Genomic DNA, 16,831 nt, shown 5'->3' on the forward strand with positions numbered 1-16,831 from the left:
TAATAATAATAATAATAATATTATAAATAAAAAAAAAAAACACTAATAAGTGAGCATATTAAATGCCCACATTCCTATAAACATATAGTCACAATAATATAAGCATACAAATAAACATCTAAACAAGCAAGAAGAAAAAAGAAAAAAAAAAAAAAAAAAAAAAAGAGGGAAAAAAAGCACATTTTATCCAGAACCTGCATTCTTAAAGTATTCCAGAAATGGGCTCGAAGATTTTACAAAAATACTGAGTTTCATTCAAACTCCAAAATGAATCTTTTCAAGTTTGAGGGCAAAAAGCAAGTCAAAAACCCACTGACGACAAGTTGGAGGAGATGAATGAATTCCTTCCAATGACTTAGTATAAGCCGTCTAGCCAACAGTGTGCAAAATGCTAGATTATCCATCTCTAAAGCTGTCAGTTTCACATTTTCCGGTAGAACCCCAAATAAAGCTGTCAAGGGGTTGGGGTCTATAACTGTATTAAATATTTCTGAAAAAACATTTGAATATTCTCCCCCAAACCTTAATAACTTAGAACAAGCCCAAAAATAATTAAACAGAGAAGCTGGCTCCACAACACAAGTGAGGAAATATCCTAAGTTGTACCTTAGACCAGTGAATAGGATGCACCAACTTAAACTGAGTAAGCCTGCATTTATTTGATCCAAAGTACAACAAAAACAGGGAAGCGCAGGGCACAAACTAACGCGGGGTTAGTTGTAACACACATGGTTTAAATATTCCCACACATGCTAGCATAATCAAATTTACCAAAAGTACCATCTCAGTTTTTAGTATTCATTTAAAATGAGACAAATCTACTATCATTTTAATCTCCAATCTGTTATTTATCAGTTTAGAAGTTCATTAATGGTTCACTGGATCTAGCAGAAGACACTAACCGGTTTTAAAGTCCAGTCGCACAGATGGGGAATGTTGCAACACTGCGTTACAATCTGCCCCGCTATATTAAACTATACTATTCTATGGCATTAGCGATGTCATTTACACTATTTACTTCTATAGATTTTAATGAGAAACCACAAGAAACGGGTGAATATAGACTGACAATCGATGTTTAATATTCAGAAATTATTATTTCAAGAAATGTAAAGCATTTCGGCTCAATTATGTGTCTCGTGTCCAATGAAAGCTGAATGTGGAGTAAGGCGAGTGTTTTTTTTTTTTTTTAAATGTCTGAATGTGTGTATGCATTTGCACACATTGTTTTGAACTACAGTGTACAGCTGTGTTTTGCGATCAGGGCTGTCCCAAGCATGGTTGCGATGTGTTTATTTTCATTAGATCATTTTTAATTCTTAAAAAAACACCATTATTTTATTTGAAAAAGTTAATCAGTTTATTTTATTGACAAAATATTTTAGCCTATCTTGCTTTTTTTTTTCATTAGATCAGATAGCATTTTAAGCTGTCATATGGCCATGTTACAACGCGCCCCTCACACGTTACAATGTACCGCACCTACGGGGCATGTTGTCACATTTCTCTTCCTTTCTTTCGAGGTAAATGTCGAAAAATATAGCTTTGATCACAGAAATAAATTACATTTTCAAATATATTCAAATAGAATAGCTCTTTTAAATAGTCAAAATAATTCAAAATTGTGCTGTTTTTGCTGTACTTTGGATCAAATAAATACTGGCTTTTTGAGAAGAAGAGATGTCTTTAAAAACATTAAAAATCTTACTGTTCAAAAACTATTGACTGGAAGTAAAAAAGTATAATATTATGATTGTATAATGCATCTTTTGGCCAAACTGATTAAATTAATAGATTAATAGCACATGAATTTTCAGAAATTATTCTAACAATTTCTAATTCTAAATCTAATTCAATTCTAAATCACCCAGCCATACTATTATATGCAGGAAATAAAGGATGAGTTCAGATTACTCATAAGCATTCATGCATTTCTACCCTTCTTCATAACTATGGTAGGATTGCCTATTTTAGTCTAGTACAAAAGCTACTTTTGAGAATGGAAAACTAGAATTCTGTTTATGTCAGCCATTTATGAATATCCAAATGATGTATAATTCACACTCCAGCTTTAAAATGGTATTCATGGGATTCATGAAGCTTAAGTGAACAAAAAAAAATAATAATCTCTTTTCATATAGGGCAAAATGCCAGTGCGGTTGCCTCAGCAGACACAGGTGACACAGCTGATGAGCACAGATTATGGTGCAATATCTACACACACACAAACACAGTGCACACCGCCAGATCCAGAGCGGGGAGCTGATGCAAACAAGCATTTCTTCCCCTTAATTCTTTTTAAGAAACTCAAATGGCTCATTTAAATAATTTTCTTGCAAAAGTCAGGAACTTTTTTCAGTCAGCCAAGAGAATAAAAACAGCATATGAAGCATGGGGAATAAGAGTTGCTGCTTTCATCTTGAAGCTGAAATTAGAAAATGTTGCTGATACACAAGCAAATCAAAGCAACTTAGCAACTTACAAGCAATCCTCTAGTTACCTGCAAACAGAGCAAGTGTATTACAGATAGAGCAATGCAAGATCTAGCTATTGATTGTGATGAGGAAATAAATTCTTGCAAAGTGTGCTGTGTTTCAACAATGCCTTGGGAACAAATAATCGCTATCTCCAAGACCTCAGTGCTGGAGAGATATATATAGCATAAACAGATGCTACCTAAAGAACACTACGTCATTCGATAGATTACATCAGACTGCAAGACTCAAACACAGAGTCTGTACCAGCTGTGACTTTATTTTCTGTGACTGAACCTTTATTACTTCAGTCCAAGAGCAGAAAGGTGCATAATAAGTTGCTTAAAGGGGTCTTGAAATTGAAAATCTATTGTCCCTTATCAAAGAGGAAGACGCTTGCACACGTTTCAAGCTCTGAATGTTATAGTGGAAATCTGATGTGACTGAATGACCAATATTGTGTCCTTGGTGACCTAAGAAAGTTGGATTTCCATGTCTGCCCTAAAATGACAGTCACAGGCCACTTTCTTCTGCTGGTAGATTCTAAAACAACACTATTATGTGTGGCCAAAAAACACCTTATTCCAATAAGACAAAAAAGAGGTATATAAAAGCAGATGTGTATTCCTATAACAGTAATTCTGACATTCATTTTAGGGATCAACTGATGTGTTTTTCAGGACCGACACCGAAACCGATTATTACAGATCAAGTAGACCGATAACCGATATTTTGAACCAATATATGTGACCTTGGACCACAAAACCAGTCATAAGTAGCATGGGTATATTTGTAGTAATAGCCAACAATACACTGTATGGGTTTAAATGATCAATTTTTTTTTCTTTTATGTCAAAAATCAGGATATTAAGTAAAGATCATGTTCCATGAATATATTTTGTACATTTTCTACCATAAATATATCAAAATTTAAAAGTTAGTTCACCCAAAAATGAAAACTAGCACAGTGTTTACTCACCCTCAAGGCATCCTGGGTGTATATGACTTCCTTCTTTCAGACGAATCCAACTGGAGTTACGAATCCAATCAAGCTTTATAATGCAATGGATGAGTGTTTCTTGCCAACAGTCCAAAACAAGTCCACTAAAGTGCATCCACCCATAATAAAAAGTGCCTCACGTGGCTCCGGGGGTCAATAAAGGCCTCCTGCAGTGAATTTTGTAAGAAAAATATCCATATTTAAAATGTAATAATCACTTTAATCTAGCTTGCGCTAACTGTTGTACACGGAAGCAGCTCTGGACAGATGACGTAGGATGTCAGCATTGCTTGTTTACAGGATCCATTTAATAAAATGCATACTTTTATCCATTTGCATACTTTTATTAACGGGATTAGACATAGACATGGTCAGGCAGGCAGGGTCAGACAACGGCAGGCAGGTGTATGGACGACGAGACAAGAGTAATCCTAAATCCAGGCAAGGGTCAATACAGCGGCGAACGAAATCAGAGAAGGGCTAGGCAGAGAGTAATCCGTAAAGACAGGCGAGAGTTCAAACAACAAGAAAACAAAACACAGAATGGCAAGGGGAAACGCTTAGTATGAATGATAGTAACAATACAATACTCGGCGAGGAGTGACAGGAAGACCGGGGTATTTATACAGTCTCTGATTGGACAGGAGGAAGTGCAATGGCTGATGGGGAGTGTAGTCCGGGGTGTAGTGTGGCAGTCCGTGCGTGACAAAACGCAAGAGCGACATCTGGTGGTGAGCGGTCCGCAGCTCACCGACCAGATCATGACATAGCCCCCCCCCAAAGAGCGGCTTCCAGACGCTCCAACAGGACAACAGTCCATGGGAGTGGTGGGGAGGGAGCGAGACAGGGTGAGGGTTGGAGGGCCAGGCCCCTGCGGAGGACCCGGTGATTGAGGCAGGACCGGCAGAGCGGGAGCCCTCAGGGCGGAGCCGGAGGCGGAGCAGGCAATGCAAGAGCCCTCCAGGACTGAGCCGGTGGAGCCCTCCAGGGCGGAGCAGATGGTGCTAGAGCCCTCCAGGGCGGAGCCGAAGGCAGAGCAGACGACGCTAGAGCCCTCCAGGGCGGAGCCGGTGGAGCCCTCCAGGGCGGAGCCTGAGGCGGGGCAGGCGGCGCTAGAGCCCACCAGGGGCGGAGCCGGAGGCTGAGCAGGCAGTGCAAGAGCCCTCCAGGGTGGAGCCAGAGGCAGGGCAGGCGACGCTAGAGCCCTCCAGGGCGGAGCCGCCGAGGCCGAACAGGTGGCACTAGAGCCCTCCAGGGTGGAGCCGGAGGCGGAGTAGGAGCGCAGCAGCCCTGCGGGCGCAACAGGAATCTGCATCACGCTCTGGGACCTGGGGAGAGCAGGGACAGAGGAGGCAGACAGAATAGAGGAGAAGCCGCAGCAGCCCTCCGGGCGGAACAGGAGGCGGAGCAGCCCTCCGAGGCGGAGCAGCCCTCCGGGGCGGAGCAGGAGGCGGAGCAGCCCTCCGGGGCGGAACAGGAGGCGGAGCAGCCCTCCGGGGCGGAACAGGAGGCGGAGCAGCCCTCCGGGGCGGAACAGGAGGCGGAGCAGCCCTCCGGGGCGGAACAGGAGGCGGAGCAGCCCTCCGGGGCGGAACAGGAGGCGGAGCAGCCCTCCGGGGCGGAACAGGAGGCTGCGTCATTGACTGGGACCTGGGGAGAACAGTGACAGAGGATGCAGACAGGAAAAAGGGAGAAGCAGAGAGTTTGGTGGTTAACGCCCCCTCCGTAAGAGGTTCTACGGCCGGCGCCGACACCTCTGGAGGCATTGGCGCAGCTTCTCCGACGGGGAAGGCCTCTGAAGCAGACTTGAGACCATACGGAACCTCTGAAGAAAGCCTGTGATCAAATGGGAGCTCTGCAGCAGGCTTGTGATCAGGTGAGAGCTCTGGTGCAGGCTTGTGATCAGGTGAAAGCTCTGGTGCAGGCTTGTGATCAGCCGAGAGCTCTGGTGCAGGCTTGTGATCAGGCGAGCTCTGGTGCAGGCTTGTGATCAGGCGAGCTCTGGTGCAGGCTTGTGATCAGGCGAGAGCTCTGGTGCAGCTCTGGTGCAGGCTTGTGATCAGGCGAGAGCTCTGGTGCAGGCTTGTGATCAGGCGAGCTCTGGTGCAGGCTTGTGATCAGGCGAGCTCTGGTGCAGGCTTGTGATCAGGCGAGCTCTGGTGCTGACCTGGGAACAGGCGTGTCCTCAGGAGCACAGTGGGCCGCCCACACACACCACATGGCCACTGCCACTAAGGGAAGAGCAGCAGCGATGACGTCACTTGGCTTGTGGGGATCTGCTGTAACGTGGCTTGACTCAGGAACAACATGGCTTGACTCGTGGGGCACAGCTGTATCTTGGCTTGACTCAAGGAGAACGGCAGCTGTGCTTTGACCTGACTCAGTTGCTTGACCGGACTTGGAAGCTTGACTTGACCCTGGGGTAGCAGCCGCGACGTGAAGGAGCGCCACTTTAGCTGCCCATACGGCCCTTAGGGGTGAGTCCAGCACGTGGGCCATCATAAGCCGTGGTCTTGGGATGTCAGGAGAGACGTGACCGGACTCAAGAACCACGGCTGCAACTTTGCTTGACTCAGGAACAGCCGCTGTTATGTGACTTGACTCAGAAACCGCTTCAGGAAGTGCGGCCATGATGGGTGCAGACTCGGGTGCAAAAGACATGACGTGAACAGGCTGTGGCTTGGCTGACGAGGCGTTAGCAGGCTTTGACGTAGCGCCCATCTTGTGCAGTGGCTCTGGCGTGGCAGCCATCTTGTGCAGTGGCTCTGGCGTGGCAGCCATCTTGTGCAGTGGCTCTGGCGTGGCAGCCATCTTGTGCAGTGGCTCTGGCGTGGCAGCCATCTTGTGCAGTGGCTCTGGCGTGGCAGCCATCTTGTGCAGTGGCTCTGGCGTGGCAGCCATCTTGTGCAGTGGCTCTGGCGTGGCAGCCATCTTGTGCAGTGGCTCTGGCGTGGCAGCCATCTTGTGCAGTGGCTCTGGCGTGGCAGCCATCTTGTGCAGTGGCTCTGGCGTGGCAGCCATCTTGTGCAGTGGCTCTGGCGTGGCAGCCATCTTGTGCAGTGGCTCTGGCGTGGCAGCCATCTTGTGCAGTGGCTCTGGCGTGGCAGCCATCTTGTGCAGTGGCTCTGGCGTGGCAGCCATCTTGTGCTGGCTCTGGCGTGGCAGCCATCTTGTGCAGTGGCTCTGGCTCAGGATTGATGGCTGTAATTTGACTTGAGACAGAAGCGACAACTGTAACTTGACTTGACATAGTATCAACAGCTCTGACTTGACTTGACACAGGAAACACAGTTTTAATTTCACTTGCCTTAGAAAGAGCAGCGCTGACTTGACTTGGTGCAGGAAACGCAGCTCCAGCCTGACTTGGCTTAGAAACTTGACTAGATTCAGGAAACACAGCTGCAGCGTGACTTGGCTCTGGCATGGCAGCTGTGACGTGACGGAGCTCTGTTTTCGCCGCCATTTTGTGAACGGGTTCCGCCGTCGCCGCCATCGCTCGGCGCGCTCCGACACGGCCGCCATTTCACGAGCGATCAAGCGGCAAACGTGTCCGTAGCGTCGCGCTCCGGCGCGGCCGCCATCTCGCGGCGGGGTGAGCGGCCGCCATTACCACATCGTCGCGTTCTCCGTCCGCGACCCCCACAGTAAACGACGAGCCCTCACACAAAAGAGCAAAGTCCAAAAACACGGCCAGAGACGAACGCGGACCCTCGCGTCTCAGTCTCGCTTTTAACAGTTCATTTAAACCATCACAAAATATTTCAATGAGAATGCAATCCGGGAGGTCAGAATGATTTGCAATGGCTAGAAATTCAATTATGTGCTGTTCAAGTGTACGTGGTCCTTGTTTAAGTCCGAATAAAATCCTGTTAGTGTCCATACCTGATGAATGTCTGGGTGAAAAGCTGCTGGATCCTTTTGTGGCCGAGTATTCTGTAACGTTGAGTGAGAGACGTGAGGCGGCGGATCCATTTGCATACTTTTATTAACGGGATTAGACATAGACATGGTCAGGCAGGCAGGGTCAGACAACGGCAGGCAGGTGTATGGACGACGAGACAAGAGTAATCCTAAATCCAGGCAAGGGTCAATACAGCGGCGAACGAAATCAGAGAAGGGCTAGGCAGAGAGTAATCCGTAAAGACAGGCGAGAGTTCAAACAACAAGAAAACAAAACACAGAATGGCAAGGGGAAACGCTTAGTATGAATGATAGTAACAATACAATACTCGGCGAGGAGTGACAGGAAGACCGGGGTATTTATACAGTCTCTGATTGGACAGGAGGAAGTGCAATGGCTGATGGGGAGTGTAGTCCGGGGTGTAGTGTGGCAGTCCGTGCGTGACAAATCCTTGTTTTGTACTTCTAATTCATGACCATTGTTTTGTTTTGATCTCTCCACTTGCCTTCCCGCATTCGTCACTTTTAAGCAGTGCACGCGTAACACCAAAGTCCTATATCATCCGCCCGGAACTGCTTCCATGTACAACTTTTAGCGCAAGCTAGATTAAAGTGATTATTACGTTTTAATTACGGATATTTTTTTTTACAAAAACTCATCGATTCGCTATAGGAGGCCTTTATTCACCCCCCCGGTGCTGTGTGGGGCACGTTTTATTACGGATGGATGTGCTTTATTGGACTTGCTTTGGACTGATGAAGAGAAACACCCGTCTATGCCATTATAAAGCTTGGAAGTGCCGGGATAATTTTTCATATAACTACTATTGCATTTGTCTAAAAAAAGGAAGTTATATACACTGATTAAACAATTTCATTTTTGGGTGAACTAACCCTTTAATTTTTGATTAATAATATGCATAGCTAAAAACTTCATTTGGACAACTTTAAAGGCGATTTTCTCAATTTTTTATTTATTTTATTTTTTGCACCCTCAGATTCCAGATTTTCCAGATAGTTGTATCTCGGCCAAAAATCTGCTAAAAAGCTTATTTATTCAGCTTCCTAATGATGTATAAATTTCAATTTAAAAAAACTGACCCTTGTGACTGGTTTTGTGGTCCAGGGTCACAAGAATTACAAGGGCTTTCTTTAAATGCTTTTAAATAATTTTAGCAACAAATCGGTTTCGAAAATGAACAAGACCGATAACCATAAAAATGCTTCCTGTCAGTGCTGATAATTGGCCAGGCCAATAATCGGTCAACCCCTGATCCATATCCATATTCAATATAATAATATAGCTTATGCTTACCAAAGCTGTGTTTATTTGATCAAAGATACAGTAAAAACTGTAATATTGTAAAATATTATTACAATTGAAAAATAACCATTTTAATATACTTTTAAATTTTTAGCAACTTTATTCCAGTCTTCAGTGTAACGTGATGCTTCAGAAATCATTCTGATATGATTTTCTTATTAAGAAACAACAGCCAATCAGTGTTGAAGACAGCTGTTTAATTTTTTGTGGAAACAGCTGTTTTTATTTTTGTGGAAACTGATTTATTTTTTTTTTTAGGATAGTTTAATGAATAGAAAGGTCAAAAGAATGGTATTCATTTGAAATACAATTTTTTTGTAACATTTTGTAACATTTTTTTTTGTATTTATTTACTGTCACTTTTGATGAAATCAATGCGATCATGTTAAAAAAAGAAAAAGAAAAACTTATCCCAGACTTTTAAATAGTAGTGTAAACAGCAACAAGAATAAGAGTATGAACAGTATCAGAGGTTGGAATCTCTGGATCTCTGTAGTTGCATTGATAACATTCACCAGTATTTCACATTAAATGCAAATATTTAGCACACAAATCTCATTAACTAGAGCAACCAGGCACATATCATATCAAATACAGTACAGTGAAATACCATTCAGCTGATGTGGGTGAGGTTAACATTTGATCACGTTATAGTAAGCTAACACGCACTGACAGCCATAATGATTACATGCGGCAATCACTGTAGAGCTATTTAGCGCAATGGCAACAATAGCAACATAAAAGCACCATTTCTGAACACTGTATGACTCACAGATTCTAAGTCTTACAGTTGCAGGCTTCAACTAATTATGTACAGTAGTTGGTGCATTGCACTCTGCAGTGGCATTAGAATATATTCTTTTATTTTTTTAAAAGCTAATGCTTGAATTTCAGCCAAAATAACTTTAAAAGTGGACACCTTTTGAATCAAAACAAGCGATACACAATCAAACCTCCGCTGAACTAAAAAGATTATGCATGAGAAAAGAAATAAAATCATTTCAACAAAATTGCTTTTTGTATCTTCATCCACCCGGTGAGTGTGTGTGGGTCAGTTTTTGCCTACATTGTGGACCAAAAGTCAATATAAAGTCCCCGCTATGATAGCAAAACAAATGTGTGTGTAGAGTCGAAGTTACTGAAGATTATCCCTCTTCCATCTGGAATAAGATTGTTTACTCTGGGACAGGCTGATTGCTTATTTTAGAGTTAGCCGGTGGATGTTTCACAGGCCTGACTCAATACAGTATCTATGGGACGATTTCAACACAGCCTAAAGTAATAATTATTATAACCAGATTTGGATGCATTTGTTCATTTTTTTAAACTGATGAGAAAATCGAATCATAAGATCTTAATGCAGAGTGTCTGCTAAAGTAATATGCAATGTGTAGATAAACAAGATTGATTTTGGAAATATACAAAATTTTAAACTGATTAGAAAAATAGAACTGTAAGACAACATATATGCAATTCAAAATAACATGCAAATAATAAAATAATAGTAAGTCAAAATATTTATTATGTGCTACATGAATGTTATTTATGGTAATTCAAGCTGATTTTAATTAGCCTGTGTCTAATTTTCATCCAGCAGAACAGATATACAACCCCCTCTCTCTCTCTTCACATTCATGCCAAAAAAAAAATCATGAAAAAGATGTCATGATGGCTCGATTGAGACATTCATACTCAGCAGCTCATGAAAACCATTTAATGGTTCATTAATACTCAGAATTAGTGCATTTGTTTCTTTCAACTTTCTTTAACGATCTTCTGTAGACTATTTAATACTGATTTCATTTAAGGCTGTACATCAATAATTCATCAGATGATAATGTTATGCTTGAGAAAATGAAAGCATGATTTTGCCGGTCATACGGTCCTTTCAACATGCATATTGCATAACTACACAACCACAGACTGTTTTATTCATGAACCGTTTTTCCAGTGATTACAGTGTAGTAACCACACACTCATAAATACAGGTCTCGTCCTGTCAGCACATCTTAGTTGAGTGGTTCCTGATCACAAACATATCTTTGGACAAACCAAATATTAATTTCACACATGAAAACCAGCACGAATACCCGTACAGCCCTTAAAAAACAACGTATGATTTGCCCTTTCAGTTCAGCCATGGAGTCAGCAAAAAACCTCCAGCTGACATCCATATACGAGCTGATTTTCTTCCGCTTTTATCTCTGCTAGTGCCTCTTAGCTTGCAAGGTTGACAAATTGGCTTGACCTCTTGTCAGGTTGGGTCTCATATGGTTTATAAATGTTCTCGCCCACTGTGATTACAATCGGACGAGCTTGCAGTCATTAAGCTAATGGAGGCGCATTCTAATTGATGACATCCTCATTTGCATTGTGTGTTAATTACCCAAATCACTTAGCTGCATCTGCAAATTCTAATTAGTACCCGCAGATTCAGTGCGGCTGGATGTTTTCACCTGAAAATGAAGACGTCTTTCTCTCCGCAATGGTAAACAAAAAGCATAGTTAAATTAAGTAAAGGAACCATGAAGTGAAAATTCATCTCAGGCACACCAGCCGGAATTAATCACAACCATTTCAAAAGCCAAATGATTACGCCAAGGAAAATATGCGACCAAATATGGAGATCCAAGAGGAGCGAAGCCTGATAACTGGGCAGAATTTGATTAGTTCAAATTAAAATAGCAGAATAAAAACAAAGCAAATGGCTTTAATAAATCTGTGAAGCTGCAAAGCAAATTGTTATTTAACTTTGCTGATAAAATGGCATGACATCAGTAGTAAAGCTTTCTATCATTCATTACAGAAACGTTCACTACACTCCTAAAAATAAAGGTTGTTTAGTGACATCTACGGCTCCATAAAGAACATCCTTGGAAACTTTCCAAGGTTCTTTAGATTATTAAAACATTTTTAACACTAAGAAAAATGGTTCTTTTAGGAACTGTACACTGAAATTAAGCGGTGTGCGATAAGGACAAAAAATCATATCTCAATATTTTAGTTTTGTTTTGATAGTTTTGTCGATTACGATAATTAGACAGTATTTTGCAGAGCGTGTTTTTTTGCTGGTACTTTGGCAGGTTTAGGACTACCGTGGACAGCTGACTCCCAAAGTTTTTTATGTTCTTCATATTCTGTGCGGTGGTTAGTTTGCAGAAGTAACAGAAATTAACTTTTCCAATAAGTTTGATTTTTACATTTTATGGGCGTTTTTACCTTTAAGTTTAAATAGATTTTCACCTTCATGGAAAAACATACCTGCACTGTAAAAAATAAAAAACACAATTTGTTGAGTCAGCTTAAAATGATTTGTTACCCTGCTGCCTTAAAATTCTAAGTTCAGCCAAGTTTAGTCAACTTGAAATGTTAAGTTTTACTAAGTAACAAATTAGATATTTGTGTTTGCTAAACTTAACAGATGGGTAAGTAACCTAGCTGCCTTAAAATTTTAAGTTGTCACTTAGTATAATTTAACATTTCGAGTTGAATAAACTTTTTTGAGTTGACTAAACTTAAAAGTTTAAGGCAGCCAGGTTACAAATTATTTGAAGTTGACTCAACAAATTGTTTTTTACAGTGTGGGGACACTTTTTGTGTAAATTATATGTACCAAAAAGTACATATCACTGTAGTTTCCAACAGAAATGAACACTAGAGGGGGTGCACATTTAATCGTTTTCATACACAGTTATGACTACAGCTCCATATGTTTTGCAGATTATGCTACCAACACTGTATTTTTAATACAGTAAGGGTAGGTTTAGGGTTGGGGTAGGTGGTGTACACGACAGGGTAGCACAAATGGACACAACACTGATCCTAACAAGTTGGATTTGGGATGCGGAAACCTTGCGTACAAAGCCCGAGAAAAACATTAATCACAATGAAAGAGCTGAACATGAGTGATCAAAAAACAAGTTAAAACGGCATGTTTGTGATTGTCTTTTTACGTCACATTCACTTTTGTTCATACTGTAGTACTATCATACTATTTTGTTCATACTAATCGTAGGTTTAGGTGTGGTGCAGATGGTACAATATTTTAAATAAATAAAATTTTCTACCTATTAGATTGTTTTATTTACATGTACATCTACCCCAACCTTAAACCTTCCCCTGACAATAATGCAAAACATTAATTATTGTACAGTACTGTACATCTATATACCATCTAGCCTTTACCATAAAACGTACCATATGTACATTCATCTGTTCTGGGGAAAATCAAACACTCTTTTGGCATCACTCAGTGGACGTTTCTATTGGAAACTGCAGTGATATGTACTTATTGATGCATACTGTATTTTACATCTCGCGAAAAAAGTGCCTCCAGGTACGTTTTTGTCATGAGACCAGGTTGCATTTTTACCTTAAAAGAACACATTTTTAAAGGCCAAACCTAATTAAATGTATGCATTATCTTTGTGTCAAATTCTTCAGCTTATCAATATAAATTCAAATAGTAACACACCATAGGACTGTTACCAATCAAATGAAATCAGTATTAACAAAAAATGTGTTTGCAATACAGAGGTGACACAGAATCTGCATCTTAAGTGGCATTTAGATGCATTTACACTTACTGTTTAATGCAGGACATGAATGCAGTTAACTTGCAGTTACAAATGCATAATTAATGTTTTAATGTGTAAAAAAAAAAAAAAAAGTTGAATACTGATATTTATGAAAGTCTGTTTCAGCCACTGAATAAAAAAATAAAGGTAATTGCGACTTTTTACCTCACAATTCTGACTTTTTTTTTCTTAGAATTGTGTAATAAAAAACAAACAATTCGACTTTTTTTCTCAGAAACATGCCAAATCGGCTGTGCGGATCAGTCTGCTGTGGCGACCCCTGATAAAGGGAGCAAGCCGAAGGAGAGAGAGAAACTTTTTTTCTCAGAACTGTGATATAAACTCAGAATTGTGAAATACAAACTCGCAATTGTGAGACAAACGTCAGAATTGTAAGAAAAAAGTCAGAATTATGATAAAAAAAGAGTTTTTATCTCGCAATTGTGAGTATATGTCACGTAATTCTGAGGAAAAAAGGTCAGAATTGTGACTTTATATCTCGCATTTTATATCTGACCTTATTTCTCATAATTGCAAGATATAAATGTGAAGTTCTGACATATTTCTCAGAACTGTGTGATACTCACAATTCTGAGTTATAAATATATCTGAACTGTGAGAAATAAACTCACAATTATGACTTTTTTTCTCAGAAATAAAATTTGCAATCATACTGATATTTGGAGAATAAACTGTACTCTTCATGTGGCATTAACTATCAGATGATATAAATATAAAAGAGCCTATAAACGGGGGCATATTTGCTCCTTATCTTGAAATTTGGGGGAATTTGGGGAATTCTCAATGTATTGTAACAGACTAAATCACGCAGTGAAACCGTGAACTCTAAATGCGCTGGCAGTAGTCTAACAGTCTATCTGTATGCGTGTACTCTCTGGGTGTGTTTTTTCGTTTAAACAACAATTACGATATTATCTTAGAAGATATATATCTCACACCCTTACTGAAAGGTGTTCTTCTAAGTCATCACTGTAAAAAAAATCCCTCTTGGAACCTTTATATTTAATAGTGTCTTGTAATGCAGCCATGAAATCCTCTGGTAAAGGTCTCATGTGGATAGTTATCTGCTAACACAGCAGTTTCCCTGCAGTTGTAGATCTTGCTTATGAAAATCTCTTACCTGAGAGTGAACATCTCCACAGGTGAGTACGGCGAAGCTGCAACATATGCTGACACGGTATCCCTTTGCCGTACTGGCGCGGATGGTACCAACACTGCAAAATTCCCATCCAAACGTTCCTCTGATAATTCCGGAGCAGATGGATTCTGGAATAATCTTACGCTTCCTATGCGTCTCATGGGAGTAGAGGTCGGCGACCCAAACAATCCCTCTTGATCCGAGTGAGCGCTGCTCTTGACCCCTAACTCCTCAGAAAGACAACCCCCTGCTTCCACGGCCCGAAGGCTGTAGTACAACTCAACAGGCGTTCCTTCAGACACATCCGGACCTCTCTGCCGTCCAGGGACGATGCTAGGAGGTGCAAACCACCCAGGAAGAGGCTCGAGCTCAGCGACGCAGACGCCCATGTCCCCTCGCAACCTGCAGCTCCCACGGACCTCCTGAGTTTCGTGGAAAGCGAACATCCGAACGCAGGGGAGTTTGTCCACGGCGCTGTAGTCGTCCCAGTCCCTCCCAGCGATGTAAAACAAGACCTGAACCTTAGGTTTGTTCAGGTAAATCCTTTCATTGAGAACAAAGGTTTGTACTTTCCAGTTGAAGGTGAAGAGGTTCGAAGAAGCCACAAAGGAGCCAGGCATCTGGAGGAGATCTAAAGGAATAGGCTCTTCCACCGCAAGGGTCCCATACGTGGCATTGATGATGGGAGGTCTCCTGGCCTGGTAGATGAAGAACAGCTCCGTTCTGGAGAGGAAGCTAGAGTTGCGCATGAAGTCCTGCGTGGCCTCCTTAAGAAAGAAGGAGGACTCTGTGTTGAGGAGCTGGTAGTTGACGGGCAGGTAAGTAGGGGAGGCGTAGCGCTGAAGACTCTCCAGGATACGACAGTCTGTAACTGACACAGAAAAGAACAGAGATGTCAGAACTAACTAAAATAGTAACATGTAGGTTGCTACACTCAGGAAAAAAGGTACAAAAGCTGTGCACCCTTTGAAAAGGTACAAAAAGTTTCTCATTAAGTATACTAAAGTAAAGTTCAAGTATATTACTAAGTATACTTTATGTGGTAAGTATACAGACGTTAAAATGATGTACTATTTTGTCTAAATGAATTTAAAAAATAAATAAATAAAAACATATATAATGTTTAAAAGATGTATAAAAGATGAAATATTAATGTTTACATCTGCTAATGATTCAATTTAAAAGTGCATATTGTTTAAATTAGAAAGGACATCCATATTAACCTGATCAGTTAAAGAAGCACAATTTATGATTACCACTGCTGTCAATTTTTATTGATGCTACAAAAAGCTACAAAATTTGCTCAGTCTGCACAGAAACATTGTTCTGTTTTTATTTTATGTTGCTGTTTCTATACAAATACCATAAAAATAAAAATCAGGTTTTCAGGTTTACAGTTTTGCGTATGTGAGAGTGGGAGACTAAAGTTCTTTTGACGCAAAATGACATTGAAAGCAACGAGTGAATATGAGAACTTTAATGACCACCTGACTTTAGCTGACAGACATCTGATTATTGTTTCAGAGACCTGAACTAAAGTTCAACTTTTTCCACTTCTTTCCTCAAATCTATTGCATCATAAAAGAAGTGCCAAAGTTATTTCCAGAGCAGGCACTGCTTGTATCCTATGTAATATCTCCCTTACTGTTTCTGGTAGGCAGCACTGGCAGTGGCATGCTATCATAACCTCAATAGCAAAGCCTCCAGCAGAAACATCGATTTCACCTCAGACAGAAAGTAATATGGAGACTGATGAGACACTCTGATATGAAGAAGTGGACATAAACCAAAATAGACACAGATAGGCACTCTAAATTTTTATCTGTGAGGGTGAACGTATGACCCATTATATATAGCACCGTGTCACTGTTCTGGGAACTATTTTCAGCTAAAACACAGTCTTCATGAACCTAACATGAACCTAATCCATTTATATTTAACACAAAACCAATTTAAACACCGTTTTTTCTCACTTTCTGAATAACGGCTATGATTTCTACAGAATGTAAAATCTCTTAAAGGGGTCATCGGATGCTAAGTTCACTTTTTCATGTTGTTTGAACATTAATGTGTGTTGGCAGTGTATGTACAAATCTATCCTATAATTATAAAATCCATGCAGTGGTTTTTAATAATTTTGTAAAAATAATATCCCCTTTTTCAAATCGAGCCTTTCTCAGATGCCTGTCGTTGTGGCGTCACACCCACAGAGGCCGCTCCCACGAAAGTTGATTGACATGAACATCTTACCTCAGGTCGACTGTCTCAGTCCGACCTCCATTGTTTCAATGCCGGAGCAGAGATGTAAGTTAGACAAGAATATCTCCGACTGAGCGATTGAGGTGCTGTGTTGCTGGATGTAATAATGAACATAGTGGTCGTCATTTACTTCCGACA

The 16,831-nt window shown here is 41.0% G+C and overlaps 1 protein-coding gene across 2 annotated transcripts in view; it reads right to left on the reverse strand.

Annotated features, from left to right (window-relative positions):
• si:dkeyp-14d3.1 (transmembrane protein 132C) overlaps positions 1 to 16,831 on the reverse strand; it is a 308,473-nt gene that overhangs the window by 222,228 nt on the left and 69,414 nt on the right. Inside the window, exon 2 of one of the 2 annotated variants that reach the window (XM_051117432.1) lies at positions 14,417 to 15,305. The exons of the other annotated variant lie outside the window; for it this stretch is intronic. Coding sequence (XP_050973389.1) covers positions 14,417 to 15,305 — 889 coding nt within the window. The remainder of the gene's footprint in view (positions 1 to 14,416; positions 15,306 to 16,831) is intronic. 2 annotated transcript variants of the gene reach the window in all.

Source organism: Labeo rohita, chromosome 8, assembly GCF_022985175.1.
Source record: "Labeo rohita strain BAU-BD-2019 chromosome 8, IGBB_LRoh.1.0, whole genome shotgun sequence".
Classification (NCBI taxonomy): Eukaryota; Metazoa; Chordata; class Actinopteri; order Cypriniformes; family Cyprinidae; genus Labeo; species Labeo rohita.